Consider the following 20,400-nt stretch of genomic DNA (forward strand, 5'->3'; position numbering starts at 1 on the left):
TAGAGGATGCTGAGAGATGCAGGTGAGTGAGGGCTGGTAGAGGATTCTGAGAGATGCATGTGACTGAGGGCTAGTAGAGGATGCTGAGAGATGCAGGTGAGTGAGGGCTGGTAGAGGATGCTGAGAGATGCAGGTGACTGAGGGCTGGTAGAGGATGCTGAGAGATGCATGTGAGTGAGGGCTGGTAGAGGATGCTGAGAGATGCATGTGAGTGAGGGCTGGTAGAGGATGCTGAGAGATGCATGTGACTGAGGGCTAGTAGGGATGCTGAGAGATGCAGGTGAGTGATGCTGCTGAGAGATGCAGGTGAGTGAGGGCTGGGAGAGGATGCTGAGAGATGCATGTGAGTGAGGGCTGGTAGAGGATGCTGAGAGATGCAGGTGAGTGAGGGCTGGTAGAGGATGCTGAGAGATGCAGGCGAGTGAGGGCTGGTAGAGGATGCTGAGAGATGCAGGTGAGTGAGGGCTGGTAGAGGATGCTGAGAGATGCTGAGAGATGCAGGTGAGGGCTGAGGGCTGGTAGAGGATGCTGAGAGATGCAGGATGAGTGAGGGCTGGTAGAGGATGCTGAGAGATGCAGGTGAGTGAGGGCTGGTAGAGGATGCTGAGAGATGCAGGTGAGTGAGGGCTGGTAGAGGATGCTGAGAGATGCAGGTGAGTGAGGGCTGGTAGAGGATGCTGAGAGATGCAGGTGAGCGAGGGCTGGTAGAGGATGCTGAGAGATGCAGGTGAGTGAGGGCTGGTAGAGGATGCTGAGAGATGCAGGTGAGTGAGGGCTGGTAGAGGATGCTGAGAGATGCAGGTGAGTGAGGGCTGGTAGAGGATGCTGAGAGATGCAGGTGAGTGAGGGCTGGTAGAGGATGCTGAGAGATGCAGGTGAGGGCTGAGGGGATGCTGGTATGCAGGTGAGCGAGGGCTGGTAGAGGATGCTGAGAGATGCAGGTGAGTGAGGGCTGGTAGAGGATGCTGAGAGATGCAGGTGAGTGAGGGCTGGTAGAGGATGCTGAGAGATGCAGGTGAGGAGGAAGCTGAGAGATGCAGTGAGGAGAGATGCAGGTGAGTGAGGGCTGGTAGAGGATGCTGAGAGATGCAGGTGAGTGAGGGCTGGTAGAGGATGCTGAGAGATGCAGGTGAGTGAGGGCTGGTAGAGGATGCTGAGAGATGCAGGTGAGTGAGGGCTGGTAGAGGATGCTGAGAGATGCAGGTGAGTGAGGGCTGGAGATGCAGGTGAGTGAGGGCTGGTAGAGGAAGCTGAGAGATGCAGGTGAGCGAGGGCTGGTAGAGGATGCTGAGAGATGCAGGTGAGTGAGGGCTGGTAGAGGATGCTGAGAGATGCAGGTGAGTGAGGGCAGGTAGAGGAAGCTGAGAGATGCAGGTGAGTGAGGGCAGGTAGAGGAAGAGGATGGCTGATCACAGCTGCCACACGTGATATGCACATGAAAGTGAAGTGGATATGATTGGACCTGAACATACAAGAGACTGTTGCTTGGAGGCTGTTGTTTCAATTCAACTGAACGTATAAACATTTTATAAAACCAGAGACAGAAGGTTCCTTAGATCGACAGGGCTGAAACATTTGGTAGTATCATTTAAAACGGTATTACGGTACTCTAAAATGTCGGTATAAGAAGTATCATGACGTTTTGGTACGGTGATATTACCATGGTACCTGCATACCATGGCCTCCTAAGTTCTACACATGGCCTCCTAAGTTCTACACATGGTCTCCTCAGTTCTACACATGGCCTCCTTAGTTCTACACATGGCCTCCTAAGTTCTACACATGGCCTCCTAAGTTCTACACATGGTCTCCTTAGTTCTACACATGGTCTCCTAAGTTCTACACATGGCCTCCTTAGTTCTACACATGGTCTCCTTAGTTCTACACATGGCCTCCTAAGTTCTACACATGGCCTCCTAAGTTCTACACATGGCCTCCTCAGTTCTACACATGGTCTCATTAGTTCTACACATGGTCTCCTAAGTTCTACACATGGTCTCCTAAGTTCTACACATGGTCTCCTTAGTTCTACACATGGCCTCCTTAGTTCTACACATGGTCTCCTTAGTTCTACACATGGCCTCCTAAGTTCTACACATGGTCTCCTAAGTTCTACACATGGTCTCCTAAGTTCTACACATGGTCTCCTAAGTTCTACACATGGTCTCCTTAGTTCTACACATGGTCTCCTAAGTTCTACACATGGTCTCCTAAGTTCTACACATGGTCTCCTAAGTTCTACACATGGCCTCCTTAGTTCTACACATGGTCTCCTTAGTTCTACACATGGCCTCCTTAGTTCTACACATGGCCTCCTAAGTTCTACACATGGTCTCCTAAGTTCTACACATGGTCTCCTAAGTTCTACACATGGTCTCCTAAGTTCTAAACATGGCCTCCTTAGTTCTACACATGGCCTCCTTAGTTCTACACATGGTCTCCTTAGTTCTACACATGGTCTCCTAAGTTCTACACATGGCCTCCTTAGTTCTACACATGGTCTCCTTAGTTCTACACATGGTCTCCTTAGTTCTACACATGGTCTCCTCAGTTCTATCTGTCTCCCACTCACATGCGTGTGTTGCCAGTCTTGTTGATGATGACGGCCTTGCCAGTCTGGTCTACGTTCCATGCCAAAGTAGGCACATGGCAGCATGCGGTGGTACCTCATCTGGGGAGTTGGTTACTGGAGGGATAAACAACATGTCCTGGTTACTGGAGGGATAAACAACTTAGTTCTGGAGGGATAAACACATGGTCTCCTGTAGGTTACTGGAGGGACAACATGTCCTGGTTACTGGAGGGATAAACAACATGGTTCCTGGAGGGATAAACAGTGTCCTGGTTACTGGAGGGATAAACAACGTGTCCTGGTTACTGGAGGGATAAACGTGTCCTGGTTACTGGAGGGATAAACAACAGTCCTGGTTACTGGAGGGATAAACAACATGTCCTGGTTACTGGAGGGATAAACAACATGTCCTGGTTACTGGAGGGATAAACAACATGTCCTGGTTACTGGAGGGTCCTGGTTACTGGAGGGCTAAACAACATGTCCTGGTTACTGGAGGGATAAACAACATGTCCTGGTTACTGGAGGGATAAACAACGTGTCCTGGTTACTGGAGGGATAAACAACGTGTCCTGGTTACTGGAGGGATAAACAACGTGTCCTGGTTACTGGAGGGATAAACAACGTGTCCTGGTTACTGGAGGGATAAACAACATGTCCTGGTTACTGGAGGGATAAACAACGTGTCCTGGTTACTGGAGGGATAAACAACATGTCCTGGTTACTGGAGGGATAAACAACGTGTCCTGGTTACTGGAGGGATAAACAACATGTCCTGGTTACTGGAGGGATAAACAACGTGTCCTGGTTACTGGAGGGATAAACAACATGTCCTGGTTACTGGAGGGATAAACAACATGTCCTGGTTACTGGAGGGATAAACAACGTGTCCTGGTTACTGGAGGGATAAACAACGTGTCCTGGTTACTGGAGGGATAAACAACGTGTCCTGGTTACTGGAGGGATAAACAACGTGTCCTGGTTACTGGAGGGATAAACATGGAGATGAACCATCTAGTGATGATACTTAAGTGGTAATACAGTGTCTCTCTCTTAGATGTGGACTCTTACCCTTTTCTAAAACAAAATGAAATTGTTAGTCAAACTGTTAGAGACGGGACCGATTTACATTTGAAATACAACAAAATAAACTTCAGATGAGGGTGATGACACCATCCCAGAGTCCCAGGCAGCCAAATACACCATACTGATATACCAACTAGAGTACAATCCCTATGTTTATCCCATTATACATATACCGGAGTAAAGTAGCGGTATGGAATGTGGATACGTTCCACGTGGCACCCTATCCCCTATATAGGGCACTACTTTAGACAAGAGCCTATATAGGGAATAGGGTGCCATTTCTCACTCACTTGTCATCATTAATGAACTCCAGGATATCTTGTTCTAGTTTCATCAGCATCATTCGATCCCTGTTGGAGAGAGGGGAGAGAGAAAGAGGGGAGAGAGAAAGAGGGGAGAGAGCGGGGGGAGAGAGGAGAGGGGAGAGAGAGAGAGAGAGAGAGAGAGTGGGGAGAGAGAAAGAGGGGAGAGAGTGGAGAGAGAGGGGAGAAAGAGAGGAGAGAGGAAAGAGAGAGGGGGGCGAGAAAGGGGAGAGAGGAGAGAGGGGGGCGAGAAAGGGAGAGAGAGAGAGGAGAGAGAGCGGGTAGAGAGAAAGAGGGGAGAGAGTGGAGAGAGAGGAGAGAAAGAGAGAGGAGAGAGAGGTGGAGAGAGAGAGAGAGAGAGAGAGAGAGGGGGGAAAGAGAGAGAGGGGGGAGAGGGAGGGAAGAGCGAGAGAGAAGGGAGAGAGGGGAGAGAGGAGAGAGGGGAGAGCGAGAGAGAGGAGAGGGGAGAAAGGGGAGAGAGTGGAGAGCAATAGAGAGGAGAGGGGAGAGAGAGGAGAGGAGACAGAGGAGGGAGTGAGACTGTGGCAGGACAATCTGAGTGCCATCTGCTCATTCCATTCACCCCAGTGACTCCTTTCCCAATTCATCCTCAGAGACAGGATGAGCACCTAATAAACACAGTCCAGACCACCACAGGGTTAGGCTAGCTGGTTCAATTAGCTTAGAGACCAATGCTAACTTGAAATATTTCTGCTTAACATGGACTACCATGACTATCATGCATTGATGTAGCTCAATGAGAAATGTGTGCAAAAAAACATGAATCCCCAAGCTGATCTACAGTTAAGATTCTGCTCTTAAGAGTTTCTCAATCCATTTCCATCCGTTGAGTGCTGTGATAGGAGGTCTCCCCTTCCGTAACGAAGATTTTGTGTGTGTGTGTGTGTGTGTGTGTGTGTGTGTGTGTGTGTGTGTGTGTGTGTGTGTGTGTGTGTGTGTGTGTGTGTGTGTGTGTTCGTGCGTGCGTGCGTGCGTGCGTGCGTGCGTGCGTGCGTGTGTGCGTTTACCTGGGGTTGTTTTTCAGTGTGTTGACCAGGAAGTCGTGCACGTCGATGCCAGTGGAGTCTGTGTACTCCTGGCTGGAGTCTGGCGGAAGGGAGACACAGAAGACAGGATGCTTGACATGGCTCCAAAAATGGTAACACACACACACACATCTATCCGTTTCCCATCAGCTGGGTCTGCCCCTCTTTGCTACTCGAATGAATCCTCTTCAGCATTTTCCCCCCATCTTACCTCGTGACAGCATCTTGCGTGGAGTCCTGTTCTTCTCCTCCTCATCCTCGTTCTCATAGTCATCCTTAGAAGACTTCTCCTCCTCCTTGTCCGAGGGACAGCTGATGTGGAGTTGGATAATGTCTGGAGGTCCGTCAGTACAGAACGGACCTGATGACTCCTCACACACCGCCAGGCTCCTCACCAGCTTCAGCTTGGCATTGGACTGAAACACACACACACACACACACCACAGTGAAGCAGCAGACTACACACACAGTGAGACACACACACCACAGTGAAGGTGGTATGTGTGTCTGTGTGTCTCACAGGTTAGTGAGACACACACCACAGTGGAGTAATTAATATCTCTTCGGTTCATCAATAATAGATCAAATTAGGATTAGGATCATGATGTGGAAACGTAGACAACAACATCAACACAACAGACAGGATAACGCCGTCCTTACCCTGGCCCTTTTCCTGCCGTGTCCGTGGTTCTGAGTACGCCTCTGCAAGGGAAGAACATCTGGTCATACTACGGAACACTAGCTGTACTCCAAACCATTTACAATGTCAAAGAAATTTGTTAAAACCATATTTTAGTGAACAAATGTTTGATTTCGTTGTTTAATTATAGGGAGATTACTGTGGTTGCTGTGCTAACATATTATTTAACTTTCTATACTGTTTCTGGTAGATATTTGTTGAAGCTGAAGTTGACGATAAACCCACAATGCAATGGCACAGTCGTGAAGGCACAACAGTGCCTCTTCCCCCTCAGGAGGTTGAAAAAGTTTGGCATGGGCCCTCAAATCCTAAAAAGGTTTTACAGCTACACCTCTGAGAGCATTTTGACTGGCTGCATCACTGCTTGGTATGGCAACAGCACCGCCTTCGATCGCGTGGCGCTACAGAAGGCGGTGCGGACAGCCCAGTACATCACTGGGGACGAGCTCCCTGCCATCCAGGACCTCTCTTTATCAGGCGGTGTAAAAAGAAGGCCCAGAAAATCGTCAAAGACTCCAACCACCCGAGCCATAGACTATTCTCTCTGCTGACGCACAGCAAGAGCTACCGGTGCTTCAAGTCTGACCTCAACAGGCTATTGAACAGCTTCTATCCCAAAGTAATACGATGGATAAATAGCTACACAGACCCCGTTCACCTTGTATCTTTATTGACCTTTTACTTCAAAATTTTCACATTCAGTCATGGCCAAAAGTTGAGAGAATGACACAAATATTTTTCACAAAGTCTGCTGCCTCAGTTTCTATGATGGCAATTTGCATATACTCCAGAATGTTAAGAGTGATCAGAATAATTGCAATTAATTGCAAAGTCCCTCTTTGCCATGCAAATTAACTGAATCCCCCAAAAAACATTTCCACTGCATTTCAGCCCTGCCACAAAAGGACCAGCTGACATCATGTCAGTGATTCTATCGTTAACACAGGTGTGAGTGTTGACGAAGACAAGGCTGGAGATTACTCTGTCATGCTGATTGAGTTTGAATAACAGACTGGAAGCTTCAAAAGGAGGCTGGTGCTTGGAATCATTGTTCTTCCTCTGTCATCCACGGTTGCCTGCAAGGAAACACGTGCCGTCATCATTGCTTTGCACAAAAAGGGCTTCACAGCCAAGGATATTGCTGCCAGTAGGATTGCATTCAAGATTGCAATCAACCAAGATTGCTATCAACCATTTATCGGATCATCAAGAACTTCAAGGAGTGCAGTTCAATTGTTGTGAAGAAGGCTTCAGGGCACCCAAGAAAGTCCAGCAAGCGCCAGGATCACCTCCTAAAGTTGATTCAGCTGCAGGATCATGGCACCACCAGTACAGAGCTTGCTCAGAAATGGCAGCAGTCAGGTACAGGTATCGGACTGCTGAGGACTGGGGTAAAGTCATTTTCTCTGATGAATCCCCTTTCCGATTGTTTGGGGCATCCGGAAAAAACTTGTCCGGAGAAGACAAGGTGAGCGCTACCATCAGTCCTGTGTCATGCCAACAGTAAAGCATCCTGAGACCATGTGTGGGGTTGCTTCTCAGCCAAGGGACTGAGCTCACTCAGAATTTTGCCTAAGAACACAGCCATGAATAAAGAATGGTACCAACACATCCTCCGAGAGCAACTTCTCCCAACCATCCAGGAACAGTTTGGTGACGAACAATGCCTTTTCCAGCATGATGGAGCATCTTGCCATACGGCAAACGTGATAACAAAGTGGCTCGGGGAACAAAACATCGATATTTTGGGTCCATGACCAGGAAACTCCCCAGACCTTAATACCATTGAGAACTTGTGGTTAATCCTCAGGAGACGGGTGGACAAACAATAACCCACAAATTCTGACAAGAATTGATTATGCATTGATTATGCAAGAATGGGCTGTCATCAGTCAGGATGTGGCCCAGAAGTTAATTGACAGCATGCCAGGGCGGATTGCAGAGGTCTTGAAAAAGAAGGGTCAACACTACAAATAATGACTCTTTACATCAACTCTTGTAATTGTCAATAAAATAAGTTTGCTAGAGAGCATTTGGATGATCCAGAAGAAGATTGGGAGAATGTCATATGGTCAGATGAAACCAAAATATAACTTTTTGGTAAAAACTCAACTCGTCGTGTTTAGAGGACAAAGAATGCTGAGTTGCAATCAAAGAACACCATACCTACTGTGAAGCATGGGGGTGGAAATATCATGCTTTGGGGTTGTTTTTCTGCAAAGGGACCAGGACGACTGATCCGTGTAAAGAATGAATGGGGCCATGGATCGTGAGATTTTGAGTGAAAACCTCCTTCCATCAGCAAGGGCATTGAAGATGAAACGTGGCTGGGTCTTTGAGCATGACAATGATCCCAAACACACCGCCCGGGCAACGAAGGAGTGGCTTCGTAAGAAGCATTTCACGGTCCTGGAGTGGCCTAGCCAGTCTCCAGATCTCAACCCCATAGAAAATCTTTGGAGGGAGTTCAAAGTCTGTGTTGCCCAACAACAGCCCCAAAACATCACTGCTCTAGAGGAGATCTGCATGGAGGAATGGGCCAAAATACCAGCAACAGTGTGTGAAAACCTTGTGAAGACTTACAGAAAACGTTTGACCTCTGTCATTGCCAACAAAGGGTATATAACAAAGTATTGAGATAAACTTTTGTTATTGACTAAATACTTATTTTCCACCATAATTTGCAAATAAATCCTACAATGTGATTTTCTGGATTTTTTTTCTCATTATGTCTGTCGTGGATGAAGTGTATCTATGATGAAAATTACAGGCCTCTCTCATCTTTTTAAGTGGGAGAACTTGCACAATTGGTGGCTGACAAAATACTTTTTTTGCCCCACTGCATCTACCTCACCTTACATATCGACCTCCCCTCTACATATCTACCTCCCCTATACATATCTACCTCCCCTACACATATCTACCTCCCCTACACATATCTACCTCCCCTATACATATCTACCTCCCCTATACATATCTACCTCCCCTATACATATCTACCTCCCCTACACATATCTACCTCCCCTATACATATCTACCTCCCCTACACATATCTACCTCCCCTATACATATCTACCTCCCCTATACACATATCTACCTCCCCTATACATATCTACCTCCCCTACACATATCTACCTCCCCTATACATATCTACCTCCCCTATACATATCTACCTCCCCTACACATATCTACCTCCCCTACACATATCTACCTCCCCTACATATCTACCTCCCCTACACATATCTACCTCCCCTATACATATCTACCTCCCCTACACATATCTACCTCCCCTACACATATCTACCTCCCCTACACATATCTACCTCCCCTATACATATCTACCTCCCCTATACATATCTACCTCCCCTATACATATCTACCTCCCCTACTACCTCCCCTATACATATCTACCTATCTACCTCCCCTATCTACCTCCCCTACACATATCTACCTCCCCTACACATATCTACCTCCCCTACACATATCTACCTCCCCTACACATATCTACCTCCCCTACACATATCTACCTCCCCTATACATATCTACCTCCCCCTATACATATCTATACATATCTACCTCCCCTATACATACACATATCTACCTCCCCTACACATATCTACCTCCCCACATATCTACACATATCTACCTCCCCTACATATCTATATCATATCTCCCTATACATATCTACCTCCCTATACATATCTACCTCCCCATATCTACATACATCTACCTCCCTATACATATCTACCTCCCTATACATATCTACATATCTACCTCCCCTATACATATCTACCTCCCCTACACATATCTACCTCCCTACACATATCATATCTACCTCCCTACACATATCTACCTCCCCTATACATATCTACCTCCCCTACACATATCTACCTCCCCTACACATATCTACCTCCCCTACACATATCTACCTCCCCTATACATATCTACCTCCCCATATCTACCTCCCCTACACATATCTACCTCCCCTACATATCTACCTATATCTACCTCCCCTATACATATCTACCTCCCCATATCTACCTCCCCTATATCTACCTCCCCTACACATATCTACCTCCCCTATATCTACCTCCCCTATATCTACCTCCCTATATCTACATATCTACCTCCCTTATCTATACATATCTACCTCCCTATATCTACCTCCCTATACATATCTACCTCCCTATCTACCTCCCTACATATCTATCCCCTACATATCTACCCCCCTACACATATCTACCTCCCCTATACATATCTACCTCCCTATACATATCTACCTCCCCTACACATATCTACCTCCCTACTACACATATCTACCTCCCCTACACATATCTACCTCCCCTTATACATACATATCTACCTCCCCTATACATATCTACCTCCCCTATATCTACCTCCCTACACATATCTACCTCCCATATCTACCTCCCTTACATATCTACCTCCCCTATCTACATATCTACCTCCCCTATATCATATCTACCTCCCCCTATATCTATCCCTATCATATCTACCTCCCCTACATATCTACCTCCCTACCATATCTACCTCCCCTACACATATCTACCTCCCCTATCTACATATCTACCTCCCCTACACATATCTACCTCCCATATCTACACATATCTACCTCCCCATACTACATATCTACCTCCCTACACATATCTACCTCCCTACACATATCTACCTCCCCTACACATATCTACCTCCCCTACACATATCTACCTCCCTACACATATCTACCTCCCCTATACATATCTACCTCCCCCTTATACATATCTACCTCCCCTACCTCCCCTACATATCTACCTCCCCTATATCTACCTCCCCTACACATATCTACCTCCCCTACACATATCTACCTCCCTACCTCCCTACACATATCTATACATATCTACCTCCCCCCTATACATATCTACCTCCCTATACATATCTACCTCCCTACACATATCTACCTCCCCTATACCCCACTATACATATCTACCTCCCCTACACATATACATATCTACCTCCCCTACACATATCATATCTACTCCCCTATACATATCTACCTCCCCTACACATATCTACCTCCCCTACACATATCTACCTCCCCTACACATATCTACCTCCCCTATACATATCTACCTCCCTTATACATATCTACCTCCCCTACACATATCTACCTCCCCTACACATATCTACCTGTGTCACGTGTTAATATGATATTGGATCTGACATGAATATTATTAATTAATTAATTAATATTATCATATTTCCTGTATATAGTATGCTTACTTACTTTCATGTGTATTTCATATTTCCTATTCTTATTTTTTTTTTTCTAGTTACACATTGTTATTGATTATTATTGCCAAAAGCATACAGGAACTCAAGTCCTTCTGTTCACTTGATTTAGAATTCCTCACAATCAAATGTCGACCGCATTATCTACCAAGGGAATTCTCTTCGATTATAATCACAGCCGTATATATTCCCCCCCAAGCAGACACATTGATGGCTCTGAACTAACTTTATTTGACTCTTTGCAAACTGGAATCCATTTATCCTGAGGCTGCATTCATTGTAGCTGAGGATTTTAACAAGGCTAATCTGAAAACAAGACTCCCTAAATTGTATCAGCATATCGATTGTGTTACGTTCCCCAGTTTATGTGTTGTAGTTTGTGTATTTGCATGTGTTTATTTCAGGAAAATGGCTTCCTGAAATCCCTCAAGCAGCTGATTGGTCGACTCCATGGCTAATTGGAGAGCTGACCCCGCCCCCTCGTCAAGACAGCTGTCTCCAATTACCCATTCCATCTGAAGATATATAAATGCCAGTGTTCTGTTCAGGAGGGAGAATTTTGTAGGAAAGAGATTTTGCTGGGAGTTCATTGCTGGGAGTTCATTGCTGGGAGTTCATTGCTGGGAGTTCATTGCTGGGAGTTCATTGCTGAGAGTTCATTGCTGAGAGTTCATTGCTGAGAGTTCATTGCTGAGAGTTCATTGCTGAGAGTTCATTGCTGAGAGTTCATTGCTGAGAGTTCATTGCTGAGAGTTCATTGCTGAGAGTTGGTATGTTTTGTGAGTTTGTTGCTCAGATAGAGCTTATTTGATGTCGTTTGTTTGTGAAATTGTTTAATATTCTGTTTAATTTGTTCCCAGGAGGGGAAGGGGAAGGAACCTAGGGAGTGCTTAGGCAAGAGGCCCGCGGGCATACATATACCCGTAGCATATTCGCTGTCTAGACACACTAGGTAAGACCTGGGCGGACCACCCCCTGTATTTTGGTTAGGGCACCAGGTGGTGCTAAATTAGGTAACTAGTGGGTAGGCAGGTAAGATAGGAGAGGGGGGGGCTTTGAGATTTACTTTCTTTGCTTTGGTTCCGTCCAGCCCCTTTACCCCATATTACCGTGTAAAGGAATAAAGAAAGTCCTTGTAAATGGTACCACATTCTGTCTGTTGTCATCCTTACTCGCACCTACAGTCCATACCTTTTTCACTTCACGGAGAGTTTAGTTGTAGCAGGGTGTCGCGTTCCCTCTTCATAGAAGCGTGCGTAACAATTGCGCAACCAGGAATGTCAAAAACCTTGGATCACTGCTATTCTAACTTCCGCAACGCATATAAGGCCCTGCCGCGCCCTACTTTCGGAAAAGCTGACCACGACTCCATTTTGTTGATCCCTGCCTACAGACAGAAACTAAAACAAGAAGCTCCCGCGCTGAGGTCTGTTCAACGCTGGTCCGACCAATCTGATTCCACACTCCAAGACTGCTTCCATCACGTGGACTGGGATATGTTTCGTATTGCGTCAAACAACAACATTGACGAATACACTGATTCGGTGAGCGAGTTCATTAGAACGTGCATTGAAGATGTCGTTCCCATAGCAACGATTAAAACATTCCCAAACCAGAAACCGTGGATTGATGGCAGCATTCGCGTGAAACTGAAAGAGCGAACCACTGCTTTTAATCAGGGCAAGGTGACCAGAAATATGACCGAATACAAACAGTGTAGCTATTCCCTCCGCAAGGCTATCAAACAAGCTAAGCGTCAATATAGAGACAAAGTAGAATCGCAATTCAACGGCTCAGACACAAGAGGTATGTGGCAGGGTCTACAGTCAATCACGGATTACAAAAAGAAAACCAGCCCCGTCACGGACCAGGATGTCTTGCTCCCAGGCAGACTAAATAACTTTTTTGCTCGCTTTGAGGACAATACAGTGCCACTGACACGGCCCGCAACCAAAACATGCGGACTCTCCTTCACTGCAGCCGAGGTGAGTAAAAACATTTAAATGTGTTAACCCTCGCAAGGCTGCAGGCCCAGACGGCATCCCCAGCCGCGCCCTCAGAGAACGCGCAGACCAGCTGGCTGGTGTGTTTACGGACATATTCAATCAATCCCTATCCCAGTCTGCTGTTCCCACATGCTTCAAGAGGGTCACCATTGTTCCTGTTCCCAAGAAAGCTAAGGTAACTGAGCTAAACGACTACCGCCCCGTAGCACTCACTTCCGTCATCATGAAGTGCTTTGAGAGACTAGTCAAGGACCATATCACCTCCACCCTAGACCCACTCCAATTTGCTTACCGCCCAAATAGGTCCACAGACGATGCAATCTCAACCACACTGCCCTAAACCATCTGGACAAGAGGAATACCTATGTGAGAATGCTGTTCATCGACTACAGCTCGGCATTCAACACCATAGCACCCTCCAAGCTCGACATCAAGCTCGAGACCCTGGGTCTCGACCCCGCCCTGTGCAACTGGGTACTGGACTTCCTGATGGTCCGCCCCCAGGTGGTGAGGGTAGGCAACAACATCTCCACCCCGCTGATCCTCAACAATGGGGCCCCACAAGGGTGCGTTCTGAGTCCTCTCCTGTACTCCCTGTTCACCCACAACTGCGTGGCCACGCACGCCTCCAACTCAATCATCAAGTTTGCGGACGACACAACAGTGGCAGGCTTGATTACCAACAACGACGAGACGGCCTACAGGGAGGAGGTGAGGGCCCTCGGAGTGTGGTGTCAGGAAAATAACCTCACACTCAACGTCAACAAAACTAAGGAGATGATTGTGGACTTCAGGAAACAGCAGAGGGAACACCCCCCCTATCCACATCGTTGGAACAGTAGTGGAGAGGGTAGCAAGTTTTAAGTTCCTCGGCATACACATCACGGACAAACTGAATTGGTCCACCCACACAGACAGCATCGTGAAGAAGGCGCAGCAGCGCCTCTTCAACCTCAGGAGGCTGAAGAAATTCGGTTTGTCACCAAAAGCACTCACAAACTTCTACAGATGCACAATCGAGAGCATCCTGGTGGGCTGTATCACCGCCTGGTACGGCAACTGCTCCGCCCACAACCGTAAGGCTCTCCAGAGGGTAGTGAGGTCTGCACAACGCATCACCGGGGGCAAACTACCTGCCCTCCAGGACACCTTCACCACCCGATGTTACAGGAAGGCCATAAAGATCATCAAGGACAACAACCACCCGAGCCACTGCCTGTTCACCCCGCTATCATCCAGAAGGCGAGGTCAGTACAGGTGCATCAAAGCTGGGACCGAGAGACTGAAAAACAGCTTCTATCTCAAGGCCATCAGACTGTTAAACAGCCACCACTAACATTGAGTGGCTACTGCCAACACACCACTTTAATAATGGGAAATGATGTAAAATATATCACTCGCCACTTTAAACAATGCTACCTAATATAATGTTACTTACCCTATATTATTCATCTCATATGTATATGTATATACTGTACTCTATATCATCTACTGCATTCTTACATAATACATGTTTCACTAGCCACTTTAACTATGCCACTTTGTTTACATATTCATCTCATATGTATATACTGTACTCGATACCATCTACTGTATCTTGCCTATGCCGCTCTGTACCATCACTCATTCATATATCTTTATGTACATATTCTTTATCCCCTTACACTTTGTATAAGACAGTAGTTTTGGAATTGTTAGTTAGATTACTTGTTGGTTATTACTGCATTGTCGGAACTAGAAGCACAAGCATTTCGCTACACTCGCATTAACATCTGCTAACCATGTGTATGTGACAAATAACATTTGATTTGATTTGATACCTCAATTGGGCCGACCAACCAGTTCTCCCGCACATTGGCTAACCGGGCTATCTGCATTGTGTCCCACACACCACCCGCCAACCTCTCTTTTTACGCTACTGCTACTCTCTGTTCTTCATATATGCATTGTCACTTTAACCATATCTACATGTACATACTACCTCAATCAGCCTGACTAACCGGTGTCTGTATGTAGCCTCGCTACTTTTATAGCCTCTCTACTGTATATAGCCTGTCTTTTTACTGTTGTTTTATTTCTTTAATGACCTATTGTTCACCTGATACCTTTTTTGCACTATTGGTTAGAGCCTGTAAGTAAGCATTTCACTGTAAGGTCTACTACACCTGTTGTAGTCGGCACACGTGACAAATAAACTTTGATTTGATTTAGTGTGCATAGCGCTGAGAGAACTTTTGTTTCGTTTTTTAAATTATTTTTTTAACTAGGTGCCCGACACGGTTCAATTCCTCGAAATCAATTTTTTTTGTGAGCTCAACACGTAATTTCTCTAAATTGAAATCAAAGCTAGTCGGAACTCATAAATGTCTGACTTGCTAACTGGTTGAACACGGCACGTGTATAACTTACAACCATTTTGCAAGTCGGAAATGTTCAAGTTTCCTAGTTCCGACAAGGACGTGAACGCGGCATAAGTCAAGAACTATGTGGGACGCTAGGCTGATTGGAAGTTGTAGTTCACATTAGGTAAATATTCAAGCTAGTTTAGCGCAGAAATGTGGTAATTAACTACAATGCCCATAATCCATTGCGCCCATTCTTTCCGACCACGGACAGAGGTGGATACACACCATATGAGACCGCATGAGAGAGGAATGAAAACATGACGACGAGAGTGATAGAGACAGTTTGTAAGAGAGCTCTACCCGATTGATAGTTAGTAAAAGTAGTCTTGAAAGTATGCTTTATTTACTGTACTCTTCAATCCACTGTCAGTGTCAGATTGAAGGCAGGTGATGGCTGAGGGAAGCTCTAAAATCATTTTAATGCTTAAATGAATTGAAAACCGTGATTATTTTGAAATATAATAGAATCGAAACAGAACTCAAAAGGCACTCATTGCTCACCACTGTAGTGTCAATGACAGTCATTCACTAAATAGGGGCAATTTTTCTCAACCATAACCACATCCAACTCTGCCAACCCACCCCCACTACACTCCAGTCGCAGGTTTACAGTGCGTGTGCATCGTGGCCGTATGAAACTATGCAATGCATGATGGGAGCGCAGGTTCAAACAGAACTGAAAAAGACGTCTCGCTGTTTTATTTTGAGCATGTCAGTAAAAAAAAAACATGCCATTGTCATTACAATATAAAATGTCTGAATATCAAATCTAGACAGCCACAGAATTCACAGACATTTTATTCTCTAGTGTAGTAGAACGATTCCTTCAAAAACTTTTATGGAAATTACAACCCTAGAAGTGCAGTGCCGAGGAGGCCATCATCTCTGCCGAATCATCTCTCCTTTCTCCTGAAGTGTGTACTCGTTTACTACTCACCACAAATGTAAAAGCATCACTTCCATTAAGGGAAGTGAAGAATTCCACAATTTGGGAGAAAAGAGAGATGATTGGGAAGCAACCACATTCCCGTTGAGGTCAGTTACCTGTGAGTCCTGTGTGGCGCTCTCCTCTGCCTCCATGCCCTCCCCGGTGCCCACGGTGCCCACGGTGCCCTCCTGTCCCTGGAAAGGTTCAGGGGATGGGGAGTGCTTCCTCATCGAGTCATCATTGAGCCGTCTACTACTTCCACCCTCCGTCTGAATGTCCTCCTCCGCCAGGCTCACGGACATCTTCTCAAGGCAGGGTAGGAGGACTCAAGCGACTGTTAAAGAAGACAAGAGGTTCAGAGGCTGTACAGGTTGAGGTTATGACCTGGTCTGAAGAAAACTAAAGGACCCTAAACACGGTAGGAGTCGAGAGATACCGACCATGTAGTTCATGAATACAGTGAACTGTACCTGATGAGGAGATCAGCTGTTCTGTGCCGATTCCTTACGGAGTGTGTTCCCAGGAGAGGGCTCTACAGAGGAGGACTGTGCCACTCCGCTGGGCGAGGGTATTCCATAGCGCGCTCCATATAGGGGGGGGGAGAAAACAGCCGAGACGGGGAAGAGACGCCAGGGGAGTGGGTCTATATGTCCGTCCTTCCGTCAATATATCCGCCCGTGCGTCTCAGTGCAGCAGCATGTTGACGAGAGCTCCTCCAGCCAGGACCGCTGGGGATAAGAGAAAGGTAGAATGACGTCACAACACAGTGATTCTCTGACGGGGTCTGACTCACGGCTCAAAGCGTGGGAAGACAGAGCTACCGGGCTGGCTGTGGAACTATGAATTCAGTCAGGACATTAATGAACACTTGCAGACCTGGGTTGAAATTGGACTTGTTTTTCTGGTTCAGAAACTTTGCAACGGCTCACTGACAGAGTAGAGACGGCGTGTTTCTGTCTCCCGCTCACTCGTTAACAACACTGAGCTGATGAAAACATGAAGGCACACTGCACCTTCGGGACAAGTGGCGCAAGACAAACACGCCAGAGCAAGACAGACAAACAGGACGCAGTGTTGAGTAACACAGTTCTCAGCAGTTTAACACAATCTCCTCGAAAGTCATCAGGAAGCTGTGTGTGCGTGTGTGTGCGTGTGCGTGTGCGTGTGTGTGTGTGTGTGTGTGTGTGTGTGTGTGTGTGTGTGTGTGTGTGTGAGAGAGAGAGAGTGTGAGTGAGAGAGAATGAGAGAGAGATGCAGAGAGGAGGCTGTATGGCAGGCAGGGATTCCCAAAGCAGGGGAAGACCCAGGCACAGCAAGGGTGTCATCACTGAGGCAGCAGCACCACATTGCATCAATGACCAGGGCACCCACACACCCACCCACCCACACACACACACACACACACACACACACACACACACACACACACACCCACCACCCACAAACACAACCACCCACAAACACAACCACCCAACTGCACTCAGCTCTGAAGACGCAAATAGTATTTTTAAAAATCATTGCAAATAACTTACAGCTGTTCTTGATTGAGCTTGTCTGTAGCAATGGAACCAATAGACACGTCCCCGAAGTGCAAACCACACCCACTTTTGACCTGGCCCTCCAGGCAAGGCTAAAGAAAATTCTCAAATGATTTGTAATATTTCAAATAGCATATGAACCCAAGTTTGAAAGACAGACAGAGCATGCTGATTCACTGAGGGTTATTTAGTGCAGGTATTGACTCCCTGTCCTACTGTGTAATTTATGCTTTTTTTGTAGTTGGTCGTAGCAGGTCAGGATCTAAGCAATAGTTAGTACCAGATGTCAGGAGAGAAAACAGCTGACTGGGGTGTGGGGGTTTATGCTATAATATAGGCTTCTGTACGCTACAGGGAACCAATGTAGCTGCTAGTTATCATTTATACACTGCAACTGTAATCACATGGCCATTTAGCAGGTTGAATTTTATAATGGAGAGGAGAGATGTGTGTGTACTGCAGAACCTGAATGAAAGATGAAGGTAAATGGAAATGTAGCGCACAGTGGAGAGAGGGAGAGAGAGAGGCAGAGAGCGAGAGGAACAGAGAGAGGCAGAGAGAGAGGGATAGAGAGGCAGAGAGAGAGGGATAGAGAGGCAGAGAGAGAGGGATAGAGAGAGAGGAACAGAGAGAGGCAGAGAGAGGGATAGAGAGGCAGAGAGCGAGAGGAACAGAGAGAGGCAGAGAGAGAGGGAGAGAGAGAGGCAGAGAGCGAGAGGAACAGAGAGAGGGAGAGCTGTGAGGAAGAGAGAGAGAGAGAGAAAAATAGAAAGAAAGATGAATGAGTCAGAGCTGAGCAGAGAGGGGGAGGATGACGTCAGCAGGCTGAGCATTAAGAGGACACATTAAAAGAGGAAGAGAGAGAGGAATAGAGAGAGGAATAGAGAGAGGGTGAGGACAGAAAAGAGGAGGGGCAGAGCAGGGGTATCCTCTATGACAGAGAAGAGAAAAGAGAGAGAGTGTGTAGAGGGTCAAGATTGAAAAAGGGAGGGGGAGAAAGAGAGACGGACAGAGATAGCAGAGCTGCTTACCATAATCACCCCACCCTTGTTCATTATAAAGACAGAGGAGAGAAAGAAAGACACAGAGAGGGAGAGAGGGGATCCTTTCAATCCATTATTGATGAGTGCTGGAATGTGGGCGGGAGGAGAGAGAAAGAAAGATACCAACCGGTATGGAGAAAGAGAGAGAGAGAAAGAGAGGGACAGAGGAACCTTTCTCCAAGTCATCCTTCACAGCAGCAGGTCATCAAGAGAACCAAAATAAACTAAGCTTCTCTCCGTTCATTCACTCAAATTTGAATTTAAAAAAATATATAAACTATTTCCAGCTACACTTGTCAATGAACGTTCATTATGAATGGAGTGTCAGGACTCAGGACAAGTCCTCCTAACACTGTCTGTTATCATGACACTAGTATTACAGATTACTGTTTATCTGCTTCCCACAGAGGAGGGACTCGAAGCATGCTGCATTCACTCATGTCCACAAGTCTTTACATTCAACACAATTACCTGCCCTGCAGTGGGTTTAGGGCTCCATGTGATGCAAATGTTGTCACCTGGGATGACTCTATGTCAAAGGAAATCAAGTGTAACGTGGTTAGTCTCCTTCAGAAGTATGCTGGATGGATTGGAGGCTACCTCTCAGAGAAAAAGAAGAAGAAAAAAATGTCAAAAGAAACACAGGAAATTGGTCCCGTTCCCATTATAGACCTTACGTCATTTCTGCCCTTCTTCTAGTTTGGGAAGGGGGAGCAGAGAGAGCGACACGGCAGACGGAGCAGGAGAGAGACATTTTTTTAAATCAATGATGAAACAGACGATGCTGCCATGCGATTGGCCGAGTCCTCCACCAATGGGAGGCCCAGCTCCATGGCAACAGGCTCTGTCACCAAGAGAAAACCAGAAAGCTCCCTCAACACCCCCATCTCTCTGTAGCACCCCCCTTTCCTGCCTGGCGAACCAAACACACACACACCTCTCTCTCTTACTGTAGCACCCCCCCCCTTCATGTAGAACCCAAACACACACACTTCTCTCAATGTAGCGCCCCCCTTCATGTAGAACCCAAACCACACACACACACACACACACACACACACACACACACACACACACACACACACACACACACACACACACACACACACACACACACACACACACACACTTTTTTAAATCTGAGTTACAAAACACCAGCACACACGGAAAGTGATCCAATTCATAAACATTCTAGTGAAGAGTACAGATGGATGACTCCTTCACACACTACTCTGTTCTGTGTTGTGGTGTGTCGTGTCGGGAATAGTCTCAGCAGATCGGTTTCAGGTGACCCCTGAACTAAGCAGATTGAGGAGCAGACGCACACTGAGACAGAGAGGCCTGAGGAGCTAACTAGTGAACGTGGACAGACAGGGAGGTGGACCACACTTCCCGGGGCTCTACACTCACATATGATCAGCTAGAAGCCAGCGCTCAGACCAGCGACTGAGTCACATCAAAAAATCATTCACCAAATGTTACAGA

General features: G+C 46.6%; 1 protein-coding gene and 1 long non-coding RNA gene across 6 annotated transcripts in view; one reads left to right on the plus strand and one right to left on the minus strand.

Moving 5' to 3' along the window:
• The window catches only part of LOC118389608 (R3H domain-containing protein 2), a 126,355-nt gene that overhangs the window by 49,722 nt on the left and 56,233 nt on the right, over positions 1–20,400 (minus strand). Inside the window, 8 exon segments of the mRNA XM_052528625.1 lie at positions 2,573–2,629; positions 2,631–2,666; positions 3,949–4,008; positions 4,989–5,067; positions 5,218–5,422; positions 5,667–5,708; positions 16,451–16,668; positions 16,805–17,062. Coding sequence (XP_052384585.1) covers positions 2,573–2,629; positions 2,631–2,666; positions 3,949–4,008; positions 4,989–5,067; positions 5,218–5,422; positions 5,667–5,708; positions 16,451–16,636 — 665 coding nt within the window. The 5' untranslated portion in view covers positions 16,637–16,668; positions 16,805–17,062.
• Positions 18–1,484, plus strand: LOC127932098 (uncharacterized). 5 transcript variants are annotated; one of them, XR_008144029.1, is made up of 6 exons: positions 18–133; positions 381–454; positions 580–838; positions 905–1,015; positions 1,056–1,092; positions 1,227–1,435. It is a non-coding gene; the product is annotated as an uncharacterized LOC127932098 (long non-coding RNA). The 5 variants fall into 5 exon arrangements; XR_008144033.1 differs by lacking the exons at positions 18–133; positions 1,056–1,092 and adding an exon at positions 143–244 and having other exon boundaries at positions 905–978; positions 1,264–1,314; positions 1,352–1,484; XR_008144032.1 differs by lacking the exons at positions 18–133; positions 905–1,015 and adding an exon at positions 143–244 and having other exon boundaries at positions 580–875; positions 1,056–1,129; positions 1,227–1,436.

Source organism: Oncorhynchus keta, chromosome 10 (genome assembly GCF_023373465.1).
Source record: "Oncorhynchus keta strain PuntledgeMale-10-30-2019 chromosome 10, Oket_V2, whole genome shotgun sequence".
NCBI classification, from domain to species: domain Eukaryota; kingdom Metazoa; phylum Chordata; class Actinopteri; order Salmoniformes; family Salmonidae; genus Oncorhynchus; species Oncorhynchus keta.